General features: G+C 43.5%; 3 protein-coding genes across 4 annotated transcripts; 1 reads left to right on the top strand and 2 right to left on the bottom strand.

Annotated features, from left to right (window-relative positions):
- The first annotated feature begins 2,055 nt into the window (after positions 1–2,055).
- On the top strand, positions 2,056–8,067 carry LOC110537643 (C-X-C chemokine receptor type 3). The gene is given in 4 exon segments (XM_090192265.1): positions 2,056–2,433; positions 5,425–5,624; positions 5,626–5,821; positions 6,005–8,067. Coding segments are annotated over 4 exon segments (1,134 nt in total). The 5' UTR covers positions 2,056–2,430; the 3' UTR covers positions 6,740–8,067.
- A 605-nt stretch (positions 8,068–8,672) lies between these two features.
- Positions 8,673–15,636, bottom strand: LOC110537629 (C-X-C chemokine receptor type 3-like). Of its 2 annotated transcripts, none has more exons than XM_021623817.2 (3): positions 15,106–15,636; positions 14,050–14,409; positions 8,673–13,575 (listed from the first exon to the last, which is right to left on the bottom strand). In XM_021623817.2, the coding sequence occupies exons 2-3, from the start codon at positions 14,401–14,403 to the stop codon at positions 12,814–12,816; spliced, it is 1,116 nt and encodes a 371-aa protein (XP_021479492.1). In that variant the 5' UTR covers positions 14,404–14,409; positions 15,106–15,636; the 3' UTR covers positions 8,673–12,813. The 2 variants fall into 2 exon arrangements, with proteins under 2 accessions (XP_021479492.1, XP_090048401.1); XM_090192275.1 differs by having other exon boundaries at positions 12,261–13,575; positions 14,050–14,405; positions 15,106–15,587.
- A 1,535-nt stretch (positions 15,637–17,171) lies between these two features.
- Positions 17,172–21,224, bottom strand: LOC110514317 (C-X-C chemokine receptor type 3). The gene is made up of 3 exons (XM_036941810.2): positions 20,606–21,224; positions 19,551–19,910; positions 17,172–19,111 (listed from the first exon to the last, which is right to left on the bottom strand). The coding sequence occupies exons 2-3, from the start codon at positions 19,902–19,904 to the stop codon at positions 18,344–18,346; spliced, it is 1,122 nt and encodes a 373-aa protein (XP_036797705.2). The 5' UTR covers positions 19,905–19,910; positions 20,606–21,224; the 3' UTR covers positions 17,172–18,343.
- Positions 21,225–21,835: the final 611 nt, after the last annotated feature.

The raw sequence follows: 21,835 nt of genomic DNA, 5'->3' as shown, positions 1-21,835 counted from the left end.
GTGTGGTTGGTGGTTGGTGTTGGGTGTCTTTGCATGTGAACAGTGCTGAGAAGAGCAGAGTTTAGGGTCCATTATAGAAATATATAGAGGACTCATTGTGTATATATAACCTGTTTTAGCATAAACATGGCCATTGAGGGCTTCCACTATGCGCTGGCCATGCTGTCACAGATGCTATAATGGCACAGATATAAAGATGAGATCTCTTTGTGTTCCACATGCAGCTTGTTCTATATAGCCCACCTCACATACCACAGCTGCACCGGACGCTGCAAAGGTGTGAAAAAAACACTGCAACTACACCATGTGCACAGACCAGACAAGAAGAACAGAGACCGACACTGAAACAAACCAGATGTGTGTGTGTGTGTGTGTGTGTGTGTGTGTGCGCGCGCGCGAGAGAGAAAGGTGATGTGGTTTGATGGCTTCGGTGGGGATTACAACATGAAAGAAAGTAGCAGAAAAAGGATGTAAAGAGGGTTAGAAAGTAAGATAAGATTTTTTTTCATCAAAAGTTTGAAATCTAGATAAAGAACATTTGGTTCATTCATAATGAAAACCTTAGAGATCACAATGTCATAATACTAGTTCCGCATTTAAGATGCCATATGTCTGTGGCAGAGTTATTGCAAATGATATATCTCTTTTTTCATGGGCCTAATGGGAGACGTAACTTAACTGTAAAAATGTGAACACAACCAGTCATAATGTTTTTATCTGATTGTCAGAAAAGCCACCTGCTCAAGTTTTTCTACTCCAAAATCATTCCAGCATCCAAACAGTGCACTGTGTGCACCTGCCATTTGATGAATGGAAAGACACAATTGTTACAAATTGCTTAGAAGTGACATTTGATGATTGTCATTAGGTCCACATTTTTGTTGCCTGAATTAATTGATGCATCTTGCTGATTTTTTTTGAAAAAAGAAAACTCAAGACACCTGAAAAGGGGCTGAAATACGTGACTGTCTGTCGTAGCAGAATCAGAATTAGTTAGGTAACATTGATAAATAAGATGTTTTATCTACATTCATAAATATGCTTATGTGGATAAAGTCACCTGGGGCCCAGAGAGGGGAGAGGTCAGGCTTGTCAACATATGTGAATGTATCTGTTAAATCATGTGAAGGGCTCCACAAGGCCTGTACGCCAGTCAACCCCTCCTTTTCCCATTGGGGGGAGGAGTATGGCAGTGTCTGGAACCATTGTATGTCCCCTCTGATGTCGAAACTTGTCTTTCATAGTATCTGACCTAGAGGCTCACTCCTCTCCGTGAGCTTGTCCAGGAGGAGTTGTATTTGAGATGGGAGTATTTAGAATTGACAATTGATATATGCCATTGGATGAGGTAATGTTTTGGTAATATGAAGTACCAAGAACGAGAAGTAGAACCTTGTCTTAGAGAGCAAACTGAACAATAATTTATAGCTAATGCTGTCTGGCTATGGGATACTCCACTCTCAAGTAAAAGTCTTCCTTTGTGCAGTTTTCCTAAGACCTGTGGTTCGTCATTGTGGGTTGAGAGGGGTGGATCTTTGCTATAAAATATCTCAGTTGCCATTTTGTTGACACTCTCAGAATTCATTTATAGACACTGAATTGATCTGAGAGTCAAAGGGCTATGGTGAAGCTTTATATTATTAAAAGATTAAGTGTAAAGTATAACTCTGACTTGTGTGTGATTTGTAAACTCTCCTTTCACTTATTAATACAGGAAATTACCACGACACTGTCCCAGGATGAAAAGTGCAGCTACATGGGAAAAACAATGTTAAAACTATGACAGCGAGTTGGGAGTGTTCGTTTCATTTGGAATAAGATTAGATTTTCATATTTACCACTGTAGCAGTACAAAATTGCATCTTAAACAAATTGGACAATGGTTAAATTAGCCGTAATTACTTAGAAACCCCCCCAAAGTTTGACTTTTGTTGCATTTAAGGCTGCTTATCTCTCATTCAGGGGGGTGTAGTCCCCCGTAATTCACACTCTGGGGTAGGTGGAGTCTGTTCAGTGTGACTGTGGTTAATTGTGCCAACCTCAGCACAGGATCTTATCATATCTTATCATTCTTCACCTTTGTGGTAGAATGTGCAAGCCAACAGCGTTTATTTTTTGTAAAAATTCTCATCTCTCTTCTTTTTGTTATGGTGTTCAACAATGTGTTTTAATTAATAACACATTCGTTACAAACAACAGGAAAACAAGCCATACGGAATATAATGAATACAAATGAATGCTCATTCACAGATAAATCTGATACAAATCAGTGATCAACATTGGGCCTATAGAAGTATTACATATTTCCTCTCCTGGTTCCTCCCCATTTACTGAACATAGCAGTTCTGTTTGACATCATGCTCACAACAGCGCCAGCCCATCATCTCTGTGGAAACTGATTAACAGACTGCATCAATACCATTCAAAGGCATGGTAAGTGTCCCTATACACACATATTTCAACTGCATATACAGAATAATCACTATCATATTGAATAACAACATTGGTTTTGTACCAATGGGTACAGGTCTATTTTATTTGTCTATTTATAAAAAAATAAAAAAAGTTGGTGGCATTAATGGTATTATAAGCAATTTTATATTACTTGTCACAATGCACATTGTTAATAACAATAGGCTTTCAATTATTTAAATGCACTGAAAAAAATGTCTACATTTGAGTCAGAACTAAGAAAAGCACCTTAACATTTATTGTAGGTGTGAAGGGTCTTTGAATGAGTCAAATTGAATCGTCTGAAATGACAGAATCTCGACAGATGATTTTATGATACCAAAACCCATAAATGATTGACATTTGACAACTCCGATAGGGCTTTAGTGTCCCCACATCACATTTAGCATGTTTCACAGGTGCAGTGCAGGGTATAGAATATGTGTGAAAAGAAAGACAGTATCCACACATTTTGTTCAGATGTTCAGATGTTCCACAATAACACACCAATATTTTGACTCACAGTTGCATTATTGGGGTGCATCTGAAAATGCTGTGACTATATTCTCCTTCCATCTCATAGTATGTTTTGGACATCTAACCCCTTTTAAACATTGTGTGAGTTACAGACTTCTGGGTTGTGCCATTAGATTTGTTTATAGATAGATACCAACCATTAACAAGGGTTGAGTGGCATTTGTGAGACATGGGTGGATCCCTGGTCTTTTTACAAAAATGTATGTAAAAGCTATCTATGAAAAACTGAAACTCTCACAAACACACACATGTAACATGTTTTGCTCTATGACGCTCACAAGCTACACAAGAGTCGTTAAAACAGAAGGGGTTCTTCTACATAGAAGATCATAGTGAATCCCAGGACATAGTGTCTATAATACTGTAATAAGCTAACATAGTTGCTGTGACAACTCTGAACTCCACACAGTTGTCACTGACTAGTTGGATATTAATTTCCCAGCAAACGTTCTGTACTTACAGCATTCATATACATTCATTTTTCATGTGTTTTTTGTGTGTTTTTTTTGCTTTAGCAGAGTTTAAACATGTGTTTGTGTAATTGTTCATGTCAAATAGTTTTGTGTTGTACTTACAGCCCTGGTTGTCCTGAAAATAAAATGTTCAAACATTTAATTGTGAGGCAAATTATAAGGGCTGGACATGCAGATAAAAGTCAATTTTTGTTGGGTTCTCTGGACTGATAGGGTTAACTGAAGACGATGTTGGCGATGAAACTACAGAAAGGCATTCATATTCAATGGAAGAGAAGCAAAGTGGGCCGCGTTCCCAAACGTTGGTTCTGCCCTGTTCAGACTCCACCATCCATGCTCGCATCGCCCAACGGTCCCCTCGCCCACTTCCCTTCATTGAAAATGTATGGGGCTCCGCTTGTGTTATGTGGAAATGCACTATAATGGCTGTTGATACCTAGCACTACCTGGCCTGCTTGCTAGCACCAAAATGAGGGCGAAGCTAGTGTGGCTATGCAAATTATTGTGTTATGTGTAAATTGACTGCAAGGCAATCAGATCAAGTGTTAACCAGTGATAGTGACACCTGCATAGCTGTTGTTTTGGTGGTGTTCAAATCAAGTCAAATTGTATTGGTCACATGCAATGTTAATGCGAGTGTAGCGAAATGCTTGCTCTTGTAGTTCCGACTATGCAGTAATATCTAACAAATTCACAACAACTACCTTATACACACACATGGTGTAGAATACAGCATTGTAATGAAACAGTAGGGAGCAGGTCTCGAACCCTCGAGGTCCGGTGCGCTATTGACTGTGCCACAAATGCATGCGCTTATAAACCCAAGGTCGTTACACTACTCCCTCCTTTCAAAGAACGCGTCCTCTCGCTAGCTTGTGCGTTTTACAGGAACGCGCTCAACGGGCAAGCACACGCACTGTCGGTCTGATCACTTCTGACACCAATGTAATGAAACAGCAGGGAGCAGGTCTCGAACCCTCGACCTTCTAGCCCGAGGTCCGGCGCGCTATCGCCTGTGCAAAAGCATGCTCATCCGGCAGTCTTATAACCCCAGGGTCGTTGCAGTATATACATATGAGATGAGTAATGTAGGATATGTAAACATGATGAAAGTGTCGTTATTATTTATAGTGACTAGTGATCCATTTATTAAGTCTGTTTATTTAAGTGGACAGAGATTTGAGTCTGTATGTTGGCAGCAGCGATGGCTATCTCAGTGATGGCTGAGATAGAAGCTGTTTTTCAGCCTCGGTCCCAGCTTTGATGCACCTGTACTGACTTCGCCTTCTGGATGATAGCGGGGTGAACAGGCAGTGGCACGGGTGGTTGTTGTCCTTGATGATATTTTTGGCCTTCCTGTGACATCGGGTGCTGTCGGTGTCCTGGAGGGCAGGTAGTTTGCTCCCGGTGATGCGTTGTGAAGACCGCACTAACCTCTGGAGAGCCTTGTGGTTGAGGGCGGTGCAATTTCCGTACCAGGCGGTGATAAAGCCCGACAGGATGCCCTCGATTGTGCATCTGTAAAAGTTTCTTCAGCCTCCTTCTTCAGTAGATGTACCTTATTTTTGGCGTTTATCCCAAAACCCCATTTCTTTCCTCATTAATTTCCCGCTGTTGCGCCTTCTTCACCACGCTGTCTGTGTGGGTGGACCATTTCAGTTTGTCCGTGACGTGTATGCCGAGGAACTTTAAACTTACCACCTTCTCCACTACTGTCCCGTCGATGTGGATGGCGGGGTGCTCCCTCTGCTGTTCTTACTTTGTCTCTTCCATAGTAATGGCCGTCTTTTTGTAAGCACTAACTCACACATATATCATACTAAAGCCACATAAATCCTACTGGTGAAACACTCCAGGAAAAACAATAATTTTGGCACTTTTTATGACATTGTGTTTTACTCACTTACCGTGAAGCCTAAGTCAAACCTAATGTAAAACTGAATTTATTCTGTTTCCTTTACAGGATTCTCTCATGGCCAATGGTGAGAAATTTACAATTAACATATCTGTCAGTGACCTCGAATATTATTATGACAAGGAGTATAGTAACTACACCGATACCAGTGACACGTGCTGTTCAGCTGGGGAGGTGTGCAGCTTGGAGGAGGGTATGAGTTTTGATGCTGTGTTCCTGCCCGTGTTCTACTCCCTGATACTGGTTCTGGCTGCTGGGTAACGGGTTGGTCCTGTTGGTTCTGGTCCAGAGGAGGCGGGGCTGGAGCGTGACGGACACCTTCATCCTGCACCTCTGTGTGGCTGACATCCTGCTACTCCTCACTCTGCCCCTCTGGGCTGCTCAGGCAGCTGAGGAATGGAGCTTCGGGACCCCCCTCTGCAAGATCACTGGAGCCATATTCACAGTAAGGGGGGTGGAGGGGAGGGGCTGGTCTGGGAAGCAAGAGTATACGTCTCTGTAATAACACATAAATAAACTGCAACAAAATTGTTATCAAGATACCCAATTACAGCAGTAGTCTTTGTCTGAACCTTGTAAAAGTTGTATAACAGTCATGTTTCCCTCTGTCTCGGTGTCTCTGTCTCAGATCAACTTTTACTGTGGCATCTTCCTGCTGGCCTGCATCAGTCTGGACCGCTACCTGTCCGTGGTCCACGCAGTCCAGATGTACTCTCGCAGGAAGCCCTGGATGGTGCAGGCCAGCTGCCTGTCCGTGTGGCTCCTCTCCATCCTCCTCTCCATCCCCGACTGGCACTTCCTGGAGTCTGTGATGGACACCAGACGAGACAAACAGGAGTGTGTCCACAACTACCTGTCTCTCTCCCAGTCTGGGTTTGACTGGCGCCTGGCCTCCCGCCTGCTCTACCATACAGTGGGCTTCCTCCTCCCATCTGCCGTGCTGCTCTTCTGCTACTCCTGCATCCTGCTGCGGCTGCAGCGTGGCTCCCAGGGCCTCCAGAAGCAGAGGGCCGTCCGGGTCATCCTGGCCCTGGTGCTGGTCTTCTTCCTCTGCTGGACGCCCTACAACATCACCCTAATGGTGGACACCCTCTACTCCAACAACACCCTGGAGGTCAACTGCGAGAGCCATAAAGCCCTGGACATCTCCCTGACGGCCACCTCCTCTCTGGGCTACCTGCACTGCAGCCTCAACCCTGTGCTCTACTCCTTCGTGGGGGTGAAGTTCCGGCACCACCTGCTGGACATGCTGAGGTCCCTGGGCTGCAAGCTGAAGAGTGGAGTCAGGCTGCAGACTGCCAGCCGGAGGAGCTCCATGTGGTCTGAGTCTGGAGACACCTCCCACACCTCTGCCATCTATTAAGGACTTATCTCTCTATCCCAAGGTCTCCCAAACTATGTCCTAAGGACCCCAAATGGTGCATGTTTTGTTTTTTACCCTAGCACTACACATCTGATACAAATAATCAGCTAATCGTCAAACTATGATAATGTGAATCAGCTGTGTAGCGTTAGGGCAAAAACCAAAACGTGCACCCCTTGGTATCCCGAGGACCGAGTTTAGGAAACACTGCTCTATCCTGTTGCTCTTGAGTTGTCGTTGACTCAATAAGTGGATTATCAATGTGACCTTTAGCCTACTCCAACTTCCCCTCCAGCAGATTTGGACTGGAGGAAAGGTTGTTAGATCCGCACTGTTTCACCATCATCTTTTCCCAATTTTCCCAATTTTGTATAATTATTGCCTATTAAAGAAACTCTTTGTAAATAATGGGGCCTATAATGAAGTTACACATAAGTAAATCAGTTGTACACAACTAAAAAATAATAAAGTGATTACAAAATGATATACACTTTTTTAGAGTATGAACAATATCTTATGAGTTTTAAGCTTGTCATTTATAATTTTACTTACCTGCTTTACGTTTTGTTATAAAATGATAACTGGCATATGTGCTCTGTTATAGTTAATGCATTTGTTATTACTGACACATGCAATGATTTGATGTATATTTTTTCATTACAAAAATGCACAGTATCCTATGACAGGTTACAATTTCAAGGAACCATAGTGAAATACTGAATAAAGTTTAATTCGTTATACTATCATTCAGAATCTCTGTCTTTTAATGGTTGGTTAATAGATGTCTGTACACCAAAAACGAAAACCCCTAGAGGAAGCCAGACCCAGATCAGCAGAGATTTAGCCACACCACCAACAAGGGCCTGTTCAGGATGATTGAACATCAAAGAACAATCATAAACATGTCAGGATTTGGCCAGGGTTGTTCCGGTTTTTGGTCACTAGATGCCCCCATTGTGCTTTTTGACCTTTTGTTTTCCCTTGATCCCCATTATTATTTGCACCTGTGCCTCGTTTCCCCTGATTGTATTTAAACCCTTAGTTTTCCTCAGTTCTTTGCTCTGTGTTTGTATGTTAGCACCCAGCCCTAGTATTCTGTGAACTCTTGTTGATCCCGGTGGACTCGCTTGTGGAATTCTGTTTTTGTTCTTGTTTATTTATTTTTGAGTATCTTTTGAGGCTTTTTATGCTACTCCTACCACCTTGTGGATTTACCTTTTTTGTCTTGGAGGATTACCTTTGTTCTTGTGGAATTCCTTTTGAGGTTGTGGAGTTACATGTTTTCCTGAAGGACTTCTCTTTTTACTTCATTAAATACACCGTCTCAAGTACTGCTGTGTCTGCCTCATCTTCTGGGTTCTGCCGACTATTCGTGGCTCAGTAGGTTAAGTGACTGTTTCTCACTCCGGAGACCCGGGTTCGTAACCGGGCCCTGACAAAACATGTATGATTGTCTGGCATGTAGAATGGGGAATTGTGTCAGCTCTATACATTACATGTCTATCTATAAACATTCTGAACATTTCACCTCACTAAACTGGTAGCCTGGTAGCCTAGCAGTTAAGAGTGTTGCACCGGTAACCGGAAGGTCGCTGGTTTGAATCTCTGTGGAGACTAGGTTAAAAAAAAAATAGTCAGATGTACCCTTGAGCAAGGCACATAACCCTAATTACTCTGGAAAAGAGTGTCTGCAAAAAGATAACATAATTACCCAAATTCTCTGTGATTTCAGCTGAAAAATACATACTTTTACTGTGGCAGGAAGCCAAGTAAAGCTTACCAACATGGGGTGACAAAGCTTTGTACCAAAGGGCTTTGCACACAATAAAAAAAATATATAACACAGGAGTGAAGAACGATATGAGAAGTCACCACCCAAGATGACGAAGAGACAGTCTGCCTCTCTTCCTGTCCCTTCTCTGCTTTACTACAGCATCTGTGCACCTAAATGTTTATTCTAGAAGGACATACAGTAGCAACAAAAACATTCACTTGTTCCATTCAAGAGCTTCATAAGCACTTCAGCCTTTAGTTAGCTTTACTTAATCATCAACAATATTGAGTGACAAGACTTAAATGGACAGCATCACTCAGTCCAACTGAACAGCTTGCCTCTACCACCTTTTAGCAAGAAGAGAAAAGTATAATCAACTTTAGCTGATACAGGAAGAGAAACAGGAAGCAGGTCATATCTTGAGTTTGGTGTGTTGCTGCTACTGCCACATGATTTCTCTGTCCTCCATATCTCATAGAAAACAAGTGGTGAAATATCACACAGTGAAACAAAACCAAAACATGTATGGTCATAATTGAAAACAGGAAGGAGGAAAAGTGGTTAAAATTGTGTTTTGTGCTAAAAAAATTGGAAACCAGACATTCAGCTTAACCAAAATACAAATAGGGTCAAGTTCTGTCATGAATATTCCATGTCAGTTCTTCTGTACCATTCCATGTCAGTTCTTCTGTACCATTCCATGTCAGTTCTTCTGTACCATTCCATGTCAGTTCTTCCGTACCATTCCATGTCAGTTCTTCTGTACCATTCCATGTCAGTTCTTCTGTACCATTTCATGTCAGTTCTTCTGTACCATTCCATGTCAGTTCTTCTGTACCATTCCATGTCAAATTTGTTCTGTATCACATATATATACAGTACCAGTACAAAGTTTGTACACACCTACTCAATCAAGGGTTTTTCTATATTTTTACTATTTTCTACATTATATATATATTATATTTACTATTTTCTACAATTATATTGTATAATAATATTAGTGAAGACTTCAAAACTGTGACATTTTGATTAGTTTAACACTTTTTTGCTTACTACATGATTCCATATGTGCTATTTCATAGTTTTGGTCTATTCACTATTATTCTACAATGTAGACAATTATAACACATTTAGAAAAACCTTTGAATGAGTAGGTGTGTCCAAACTTGACAGTTTCAGGATATTTTTTTACAACTCATTTACATTACATAATCTGGTCAAAAATAGCCCATTGTATTTAAAATACATGTATTGACTCGTATGATAATGTTTAGCATTGAAAACAAAGGATTAGTGCGTCACACACCATGCAACCCTAAAAACATCTCTCTTTCTCACTACAGTCCTCTCTTAGTAAAATAAATAGTGGAGTATTCAGATGGATATCGATTAACCATGGCTGTGTGTGTCATCAGGCCTGCCAAGGGCCTAAACAGCCTGTTGCAACAAAGAAATTAACTCAAGCCTGGGATGCCTGGGACAGAGTGGGAAACCCTGTCTCATGCTGCTGTCAGACACATTAAAACCAGTCAAAAGAAAGGGTAAAAACAACATCGGGCTTCCCCAGAGTAGGTCAATTTACAGGATATTGTGACACCGACTTGAGGAAATCAAAAGTGAAACAATTGTTGTAAAAAGGGAAACATATTCTCATTCGTTAATTATAATTATAAAATAAAAAAACAGTAAATAATAGAAAAATATAACATTATAGTTACACAATAGAACAGTAACATATATGACATTTTAATGGCATCGGACCGAGGCTCTGCATCTGTCCTCGTGCTCCTAGACCTTAGTGCTGCTTTTGATACCATCGATCACCACATTCTTTTGGAGAGATTGGAAACCCAAATTGGTCTACACGGACAAGTTCTGGCCTGGTTTAGATCTTATCTGTCGGAAAGATATCAGTTTGTCTCTGTGAATGGTCTGTCCTCTGACAAATCAACTGTAAATTTCGGTGTTCCTCAAGGTTCCGTTTTAGGACCACTATTGTTTTCACTATATATTTTACCTCTTGGGGATGTTATTCGAAAACATAATGTTAACTTTCACTGCTATGCGGATGACACACAGCTGTACATTTCAATTAAACATGGTGAAGCCCCAAAATTGCCCTTGCTAGAAGAATGTGTTTCAGACATAAGGAAGTGGATGGCTGCAAACTTTCTACTTTTAAACTCGGACAAAACAGAGATGCTTGTTCTAGGTCCCAAGAAACAAAGAGATCTTCTGTTGAATCTGACAATTAATCTTAATGGTTGTACAGTCGTCTCAAATAAAACTGTGAAGGACCTCGGCGTTACTCTGGACCCTGATCTCTCTTTTGAAGAACATATCAAGACCATTTCAAGGACAGCTTTTTTCCATCTACGTAACATTGCAAAAATCAGGAACTTTCTGTCCAAAAATGATGCAGAAAAATTAATCCATGCTTTTGTCACTTCCAGGTTAGACTACTGCAATGCTCTACTTTCCGGCTACCCGGATAAAGCACTAAATAAACTTCAGTTAGTGCTAAATACGGCTGCTAGAATCCTGACTAGAACCAAAAAATTTGATCATATTACTCCAGTGCTAGCCTCTCTACACTGGCTTCCTGTCAAAGCAAGGGCTGATTTCAAGGTTTTACTGCTAACCTACAAAGCATTACATGGGCTTGCTCCTATCTATCTCTCTGATTTGGTCCTGCCGTACATACCTACACATACGCTACGGTCACAAGACGCAGGCCTCCTAATTGTCCCTAGAATTTTTAAGCAAACAGCTGGAGGCAGGGCTTTCTCCTATAGAGCTCCATTTTTATGGAACGGTCTGCCTACCCATGTCAGAGACGCAAACTCGGTCTCAACCTTTAAGTCTCTACTGAAGACTCATCTCTTCAGTAGGTCATATGATTGAGTGTAGTCTGGCCCAGGAGTGGGAGGGTGAACGGAAAGGCTCTGGAGCAACGAACCACCCTTACTGTCTCTGCCTGGCCGGTTCCCCTCTTTCCACTTGGATTCTCTGCCTCTAACCCTATTACAGGGGCTGAGTCACTGGCTTTACTGGGGCTCTCTCATGCCGTCCCTGGAGGGGGTGCGTCACCTGAGTGGGTTGAGTCACTGATGTGGTCATCCTGTCTGGGTTGGCGCCCCCCCCCCCCCCCCCCTTAAGTTGTGCCGTGGCGGAGGTCTTTGTGGGCTATACTCAGCCTTGTCTCAGGATGGTAAGTTGGTGGTTGAAGATATCCCTCTAGTGGTGTGGGGGCTGTGCTTTGGCAAAGTGGGTGGGGTTATATCCTTCCTGTTTGGCCCTGTCCGGGGGTGTCCTCGGAGTGGGCCACAGTGTCTCCTGACCCCTCCTGTCTCAGCCTCCAGTATTTATGCTGCAGTAGTTTATGTGTCGGGGGGCTAGGGTCAGTTTGTTATATCTGGAGTACTTCTCCTGTCCTATTCGGTGTCCTGTGTGAATCTAAGTGTGCGTTCTCTAATTCTCTCCTTCTCTCTTTCTCTCTCTCGGAGGACCTGAGCCCTAGGACCATGCCCCAGGACTACCTGACATGATGACTCCTTGCTGTTTCTATAATTTGGGATGTCTGTGTTCGGCCTAGCATGGTTCTCAATCAGAGGCAGCTGTCAGTCGTTGTCCCTGATTGAGAATCATACTTAGGTAGCCTGGGTTTCACTTTTGGGTGTGTTTGTTTTCCGTGTGAGTGTTTGGTCCACACGGTACTGTTTTCGGTTTTGTATATTCACGTCATCGTTTGTTGTTCTGTTCGAGTGTTCTATTGTCTTTATTAAAAAACATTATGGACACTTACCACGCTGCGCATTGGTCCTCCGATCCTTCTCGCTACTCCTCAGAAAAGGAGGAGGAGAACCGTTACAAAAACAGAAACGTATGAAAACACCCTCAAATAAAAGGTGACATGATGTACCATCGCCTAATACAAAACATTTGATTTCAAATCCAAAATGCTGGAGTATAGAGCCAAATAAAAGTTTGTAGGTTTGAATAATTAATGCATGAATCTTTCCAACAGATTCTACAGAGCCAGACGACATCGATAGGTAAAACAAAACGTGAAGATCAGACAACCCACTGACTTTATACGAATATACATTTAGTGTGAGCGTTATCCATTAAAGTGCAATTCAAAGAAAGCAGTCCTCATAAGGGGCTTTCTACTATGCATGTCTTTCTCTCATGACCCAGGTTACGGTCACCCACCAGTCCCCAGACCCATGACCCATACAACTTCCCCTCAAGGCAGGAAGACATACTATATTAGTCATTAGGATCCTCTTCCTACCCATCAGCTCTGGGTGGACTGTACCTGTCCCATGGTTGTCATTGGGTTCAACGTCCCCATCTCCTCTGCTTGGTCAGGTGAGTCTTCAACCACACCTGAATCCCATAGTGAGAGTTTCGGATCGTTCTGCACCCCCTCAACACACCTCACCATTTCCAGTCGCCGGAAGTTTCTACACAGTCCGAGATGGAGCACTGGGTTGAGGCAAGCGTGCAGGCAGGCTAGAGCGAACGTAACCACCAGACTGTTCTCCAGAGCTGTCCTCCCGTTCTCACAGGACCCAGAAACAGGCTCCCCAGGCCTCCCCTGAAAGGTGTCCACCATTAAGGTGATGTTGTAGGGAGTCCAGCAGAGGAAGAAGACCAGCACCAGGGCCAGGATGACCCGGACAGCCCTCTGCTTCTGGAGGCCCTGGGAGCCACGCTGCAGCTGCAACAGGATGCAGGAGTAGCAGAAGAACAGCACGGCAGATGGGAGGAGGAAGCCCACTGTATGGTAGAGCAGGCGGGAGACCAGACGCCAGTCAAACCCAGACTGGGAGAGAGACGGGTAGTTTTGGACACACTTCTGTTTGTCTCGTCTCACAGACTCCAGGAAGTGCCAGTCTGGGATGGAGAGGAGGATGGAGAGGAGCCACACGGACAGGCAGCTGGCCTGCACCATCCAGGGCTTCCTGCGAGAGTACATCTGGACTGCGTGGACCACGGACAGGTAGCGGTCCAGACTGATGCAGGCCAGCAGGAAGATGCCACAGTAAAAGTTGATCTGAGGAGAGAGAGAGAGAGAGAGAGAGAAAGAGAGAGAGAGAGAGAGAGAGCGAGAGACAGAGAGACAGAGAGATATAATCTCGAGAAAGCTCTTAGCTGGAATGAACATTAAGATGAAACAGCTGTGTTCCTCTTCGGTACTTCCTCTTTTCCCAGAAATGTTGACAGTTTATTATTGGACTCAGAGGAAGAGCCCCTTAAGAGTACATTAACCCTGATCTGGATTGAATGATGCATTGAAAGTGTATCTGATGACTTAGAAGAATAATAGGATGTAAAAACCCTTCCTCCCCTTCCTATCCAACACTACCCAGCCCTCGGATTTCACAGCACTAGAACCCCCCATCATATACCACACTACTCCACACTAGTCCTTTACCCCCTCTCCCCATCCCCAACCCCCAGTTCATGTGTTCATAAAGATATATACACTTGCTAGACCAGTCCCCCCCTACCCCCCACAAGTCCTTACTGTGAACATGGCTCCAGTGATCTTGCAGAGGGGGGTCCCGAAGCTCCATTCCCCAGTGGCCTGAACAGCCCAGAGGGGCAGGGTGACCAGCAGCAGGGTGTCGGCCAAGCCCAGGTGCAGGATGAAGGTGTCCATCACGCTCCAGCTCCGCCTCCTCTGGACCAGAACCACCAGGACCAGCACGTTACCCACTAGCCCCAGGACCAGTGTCAGGGAGTAGAGCATTGGGAGGAACACCGTGCCAAAACGCACTCCAACGCCATCTTCAGGGGAGCATTCCTCTTTATAAACATAGTCCCCATCGTAGTTATAGGTGCTATTCTCTAGAAATATCCCTCCCAGGTCCAAATCCATGTCTGTCTGTAGAGAAGTCGAGAATCAGTTTATCGTTTAGGTAGTACAGATCAATCTATTGGGTTTAAGACAAAAACAATGCGAGCAGAATGTGTGTTGGCGAGGACAACAATTTCCTCTTTCACCAAGTTACACCTAGAGAGATCTGTCTTTAGTCTCCGGTCCTCTGCTCTAACACTGACAAGTTGTGTGAGAAAGAGGTATCCCCTGAAGTGTCTCATCTGACAAGGGCCAGAACATATTATATTCACGCTGCTCACATGATTTCCATGTAACCAGACTAGGCAACACTACACACAGCATAGTAAGAGAGGAAAGTACAGTTCCCCTTAAGGGGGCTGTCCACTGCACTACAGACCATCTGACTGGTGCCATTGACACACTATGGGAGCTTGTCTCGTTGTGCTCTAACCACACTCTCTAACCTCTCTGTAGGTATTCTATACTTCAGAAAGACTGGTGAGAGATGGCAAGAGAGAGGGGGAGACAGAGAGAAAGCAAGAGAGACAGAGAGAGAGAGAGAAGACTTGTCCTGGGAATTTTGGATGCACAGACATATGCACAAGCACACACAGGAATTCAAATAGCATGAAAGACATAAGCGGAGTAAAGAGAACTTGTGAAGGACAAAGACCACAGACGAGGAGAAAAGAGAAAACAACATAGACAGTAGAAGGGGTTTGAAATGAGAAATGTACTTACCACATAAACCGTGTTCTGTAGTTAAATAAAGGTTCAACTAAAAATAAAAATAGCCGATCATTCAGTAGTCCCAGTAGCATTGGAGAGACGGGAGACAAACACTGCTCTGTTTGCTTACACTATAAATAGAGAACATACCGTTTGTTTGAATGGCTGCATTCCCTGAGCAGGAAAGAGAGAGGACAAATTGAACTAACAGTTCACACAAAACAAAAGTGAAGGAGGTCAATGGGATGATGTACGACTTTTAGAAGAGAGGAAGTATAGTCATTTCAGTCCTCCATTCTCACGGTAAACAGAGTTGTACAGTACACATGTCACACACCCAGAGAACCAGCGCCAGTATTTTTGGAGCTTTACAGAAGAGAGGTAATGCATACCTCAGCTGCCTGTTGTCCGTCAATAACACGTACTTGGCAGGGCTTACGCTAACAAAAGCAGTGATGTGCGCAGTGTGAACACGGTCGCGAGCCGGTGAGAGTGGATTTGTCAGAATGTATTGTGTCGATGTTGCAGCCTGGTCTCATAGACAAGACTTAACATAGTAAACGTAAATCCGGATCCAGGACACTTAAATTAGTATCATATGTTATGTTTGGGATGGTAACACAAGACAGATGGTTACTTAAGGAAACAATGAAAGTATGGTGGTTGGTCGGGGTTGGTGTATAATGGGAACGTCTAGCAACCCAAAGGTTGTGAATTCAAATCTCATTATGGACAAATGTAGCATTTTAGTTAATTAGCAACTTTTCAAATACATACTACTTTTAAACTACTTTGCAACTACTTAGCATGTTTGCTAACGCTTCCCCTAACCATAGCCTTTTTAGCTAACCCTTCCCCTAACCTTAACCCTTTAATCTAACTCCTAAACTTAACCCTAACCTCAAGGCTAGCTAAGAAAGGGCAAGCTAGCTAACATTAGCCACCTAGCTAGAATTCGTAACACATCATAAATTTTGCAAATTCATAAAATAAACATTTTGCAGATTCGTAACATATTTTACGTTTTGCAAATTCATAACAATATAGCAATTTTAATTTGTAACATATCTCACGAAATGTGCGATGTACACCCACATATTAATACATACCATACTAAACGTAACATATCATAATAAATTGAGCGTCCCAGATTTAAATACAGAGTAATACAAAATGCTCTGAGACCAGGTTGGGCCATAAGGTATATAATACATAATAATTATGTATGCATAACCATGTTGCTTTTTGTAAGTTAATCTTGTGTCTTCAGATCAGTGAAGGAGGAAAGGAGATGAGATTAGAGCAGGAGGTGTCCTTATTCTAAACTATTGAGATGGACATGCACCACGAATTTAATATAACTGAAGCACTATTCTGTCAGGCGCAGTGTAGCACAACTGCTGCTGGTGTAGCCTAGAATATGCATGCAAACTAGAAGTCTCCAACACCTCTTGTTTGGACCTTGGCTCTCATATGAAAAAGAGCAGTGCCTAACAATACAGAAGCGGATGAACATTTCCCTCTAGGTAACCGCAGCTGCTGAAACCAGCAATATATCTCCTTCTCCATCTCTCCCCACCTCCTTCATTTCTGTTTGCTCTTATCTTACCTTCTCCCACAGTTTCATCTGGTTGACAATGCCTACTACAGTCCTCTCTTAGTAAAACAAACAGTGGTGTATTCAGACGGATATTGAGGACACAGACCCGTGAAAAGGGAGCAGGTCACAAAGAGGAATATTACTGTCTCCCTCTCCCACCACATCTGACCAATGATGTCACTAACCATGGCTGTGTGTGTCATCAGGCCTGCCAAAGGCCTAAACAGCCTGTTGCAACAAAGAAATTAACTCAAGCCTGGGATTCCTGGGACAGAGTGGGAAACCCTGTCTCATCCTGCTGTCAGACACGTTAAAACCAGTCAAAAGAAAGGGTAAAAACAACATCGGGCTTCCCCAGAGTGGGTCAATTTACAGGATATTGTGACACCGACTTGAGGAAATCAAAAGTGAAACAATTGTTGTAAAAAGGTAAAAATACTCTTATTCATTAATTATACACAGTAATGGAATAATACAATAACAGGATATACTTGTTTAATATAACATTATAGTTACACAATAGAACAGTAACATATACAAGTCCTACTAAAAATGTAATATTCTGTGAGAAAATGTTGGGATATCTTCATACAGATAATTATGAATGAATCGTGAATAATATTGAGTGAGAAAGTTACAGATATATAAATATCATATTCCTAAGAAAATCCTATGCTCCCCTGTTATTGGTAATGGCGAGAGGTTAGCATGTCTTGGGGGCATGATCTTTGTGCATCTGTAACTTTCTTACTCATCATTAATCACGATTGATTCAGGATTATCCGTAATCATGGTAGCCATTTTAATATAGAAGAAAACACATTCTATTATTATTTATAATAAAGGTGACTCCAAAATGACACAATACAATATTTACCATTAATTTATATTCGGCACAAAATAATCTGAAACACAACAAAAACAAACTGCAAACGCATCCAACAAGTTTGTAGAGTCACATGCTTGATGTAATCATTGTGTGCTAGAATTATGGGACCAAATACTCAACTTTTGACTAAATTTAACACACTAAAGTGAATTTGTCCAAATACTTATGACACCTAATAGGGGGACTAGATACATAAAGTGCATTCATTTCTAAACAGTAAAACAGAAACGTATGAAAACACCCTCAAATAAAAGGTGACATGATGTACCATCGCCTAATACAAAACATTTGATTTCAAATCCCAAATGCTGGAGTATAGAGCCAAATAAAATGGTTTAGCTTCACATTCCAAATAAATATGTAGGATGTATGTGTCTGCTGAGAACATTGTTTACTCTAAAATCCATTACATTCAGTGAAGTGCTCTGTAAAAATAATAATACAATAGATATAGGTTTGAATAATTAATGCATGAATCTTTCCAACAGATTCTACAGAGCCAGACGACATCGATAGGTAAAACAAAACGTGAAGATCAGACAACCCACTGACTTTATACGAATATACATTTAGTGTGAGCGTTATCCATTAAAGTGCAATTCAAAGAAAGCAGTCCTCATAAGGGGCTTTCTACTATGCATGTCTTTCTCTCATGACCCAGGTTACGGTCACCCACCAGTCCCCAGACCCATGACCCATACAACTTCCCCTCAAGGCAGGAAGACATACTATATTAGTCATTAGGATCCTCTTCCTACCCATCAGCTCTGGGTGGACTGTACCTGTCCCATGGTTGTCATTGTGTTCAACGTCCCCATCTCCTCTGCTTGGTCAGGTGAGTCTTCAACCACACCTGAATCCCATAGTGAGAGTTTCGGATCGTTCTGCACCCCCTCAACACACCTCACCATATCCAGCACGCGTCGCCGGAAGTTTCTACACAGTCCGAGATGGAGCACTGGGTTGAGGCAAGCGTGCAGGCAGGCTAGAGCGAACGTAACCACCAGACTGTTCTCCAGAGCTGTCCTCCCGTTCTCACAGGACCCAGAAACAGGCTCCCCAGGCCTCCCCTGAAAGGTGTCCACCATTAAGGTGATGTTGTAGGGAGTCCAGCAGAGGAAGAAGACCAGCACCAGGGCCAGGATGACCCGGACGGCCCTCTGCTTCTGGAGGCCCTGGGAGCCGCGCTGCAGCTGCAACAGGATGCAGGAGTAGCAGAAGATCAGCACGGCAGATGGGAGGAGGAAGCCCACTGTATGGTAGAGCAGGCGGGAGACCAGACGCCAGTCAAACCCAGACTGGGAGAGAGACGGGTAGTTTTGGACACACTCCTGTTTGTCTCGTCTCACAGACTCCAGGAAGTGCCAGTCTGGGATGGAGAGGAGGATGGAGAGGAGCCACACGGACAGGCAGCTGGCCTGCACCATCCAGGGCTTCCTGCGAGAGTACATCTGGACTGCGTGAACCACGGACAGGTAGCGGTCCAGAATGATGCAGGCCAGCAGGAAGATGCTACAGTAAAAGTTGATCTGAGGAGGGAGAGAGAGAGAGACAGAGAGACAGAGAGATATAAACTTGAGAAAGCTCTTAGCTGGAATGAACATTAAGATGAAACAACTGTGTTCCTCCTCTGTACTTTCTCTTTTCAAAGAAATATTGACAGTTTACTATTGGACTCAGAGGAAGAGCCCATTAAGGGTACATTAACCCTGATCTGGATTGAATGATGCATTGAAAGTGTATCTGATGACTTAGCAGAATAATAGGATGTAAAAACCCTTCCTCCCCTTCCTATCCAACACTACCCAGCCCTCGGATTTCACAGCACTAGAACCCCCCATCATATACCACACTACTCCACACTAGTCCTTTACCCCCTCTCCCCATCCCCAACCCCCAGTTCATGTGTTCATACAGATATATACACTTGCTAGACCAGTCCCCCCCCTACCCCCCACAAGTCCTTACTGTGAACATGGCTCCAGTGATCTTGCAGAGGGGGGTCCCGAAGCTCCATTCCCCAGTGGCCTGAACAGCCCAGAGGGGCAGGGTGACCAGCAGCAGGGTGTCGGCCAAGCCCAGGTGCAGGATGAAGGTGTCCGTCACGCTCCAGCTCCGCCTCCTCTGGACCAGAACCACCAGGACCAACACGTTACCCACTAGCCCCAGGACCAGCGTCAGGGAGTAGAGCATTGGGAGGAACACCGTGCCAAAACGCACTCCAACGCCATCTTCAGGGGAGCATTCCTCTTTATAAACATAGTCCCCATCGTAGTTATAGGTGCTATTCTCTAGAAATATCCCTCCCAGGTCCAAATCCATGTCTGTCTGTAGAGAAGTCGAGAATCAGTTTATCGTTTGGGTAGTACAGATCAATCTATTGGGTTTAAGACAAAAACAATGCGAGCAGAATGTGTGTTGGCGAGGACAACAATTTCCTCTTTCACCAAGTTACACCTAGAGAGAAATGTAGAGAGATCTGTCTTTAGTCTCCGGTCCTCTGCTCTAACACTGACAAGTTGTGTGAGAAAGAGGTATCCCCTGAAGTGTCTTATCTGACAAGGGCCAGAACATATTATATTCTCGCTGCTCACATGATTCCGATGTCACCAGATGAGGCAACACCACACACAGCATAGTAACAGCGGAAAGTACAGTTCCCCTTAAGGGGGATGTCCACTGCACTACAGACCATCTGACTGGTGCCATTGACACACTATGGGAGTTTGTCTCGTTGTGCTCGAACCACACTCTCTAACCTCTCTGTAGGTATTCTATACTTATCAGATTTTCTGTTAAACCAGAAAGACTGGTGGGAGATGGCAAGAGAGAGGGGGAGACAAAAAAGAGAGAACATGTGGAAATGTGGACGTATGGGTGCACGGACATATGCACACAAACACACGAAACATGAAAGACATAAGCGGAGTAAAGAGAACTTGTGTAGGACAAAGACCACAGACGAAGAGAAAAGAAGAAACACATAGACAGTAGAAGGGGTTTGAAATGAGAAATGTACTTACCACATAAACCGTGTTCTGTAGTTAAATAAAGGTTCAACTAAAAATAAAAATAGCCGATCATTCAGTAGTCCCAGTAGCATTGGAGAGACTGGAGAGAGACGTACACTATAAAAAGCCAGTATATAACAGACAGTTTGTTTGAATGGCTGCATTCCCTGAGCAGGAAGGAGAGAACAACTTGAACTAACAGTTCACACAAAACAAAAGTGAAGGATGTCACGGGGATGATGCAGGACTTTTAGAGAGTTAACGCCTACCACAGGTTCCGATTGTCGGTCAATAACATGTATTTGGCGGGGCTTGCGCTCACAACAGCTGTGCTGTGCGCAGTGCAAACATAGTCAAGATCTGGCAAGAGTGGATTTTGTCGGAACGTGTTGTGTTGCAGCCTGGTCTCATAGACAAGACTTAACATAGTACATATATAACGGATGTGAAACGGCTAGCTTAGTTAGCGGTGCGCGCTAAATAGTTTCAATCGGTGACGTCACTTGCTCTGAGACCTTGAAGTAGTGGTTCCCCTTGTTCTGCAAGGGCCGCGGCTTTTGTGGAGCGATGGGTAACGATGCTTCCTGGGTGTCAGTTGTTGATGTGTGCAGAGAGTCCCTGGTTTGCGCCCGGGTATGGGCGAGGGGACGGTTTAAAGTTATACTGTTACAGTGATGCTGTTGACCTGGATCACTGGTTGCTGCAGAAAAAGGAGGAAGGTCAAAAGGGGGGTGAGTGTAACGAATGTGAAACGGCTAGCTTAGTTAACTGTGCGCGCTAAATAGAGTTTCAATCGGTGACGTTACTTCCTCTGAGACCTTGAAGTCTCAGAGCAAGACCGCGCTTTTGTGGAGTGATGGGTAACTATGCTTCGTGGGTGTCAGTTGTTGATGTGTGCAGAGGGTCCCTGGTTCGCGCCCGGGTATGGGCGAGGGGACAGTCTAAAGTTATACTGTTACACATATAAATCCGGAACCGTGACAAAGAAATGTGTATGACATGTTATGTTTGGTATGGTTAGATAAGACAGATGGCTACATAAGGAAAAACTCAAGTAATGGTGGTTGGTTGGGATCGGCTTATAACATGAACGTCTAGCAACCCAAAGGTTGTGAATTCAAATCTCATCATGGACAAATTTAGCCTTTTAGCTAACTACTTTTGAGCTACTTTGCAACTACTTAGCATGTTAGCTAACCCTAACCCTAGCCCTTTTAGGTAACCCTTCCCTTAACCTTAACC

Source organism: Oncorhynchus mykiss, chromosome 2 (genome assembly GCF_057628025.1).
Source record: "Oncorhynchus mykiss isolate SJ-2025 chromosome 2, ASM5762802v1, whole genome shotgun sequence".
Taxonomy (NCBI): Eukaryota; Metazoa; Chordata; class Actinopteri; order Salmoniformes; family Salmonidae; genus Oncorhynchus; species Oncorhynchus mykiss.
This window is presented reverse-complemented; position numbering and strand designations above follow the sequence as displayed.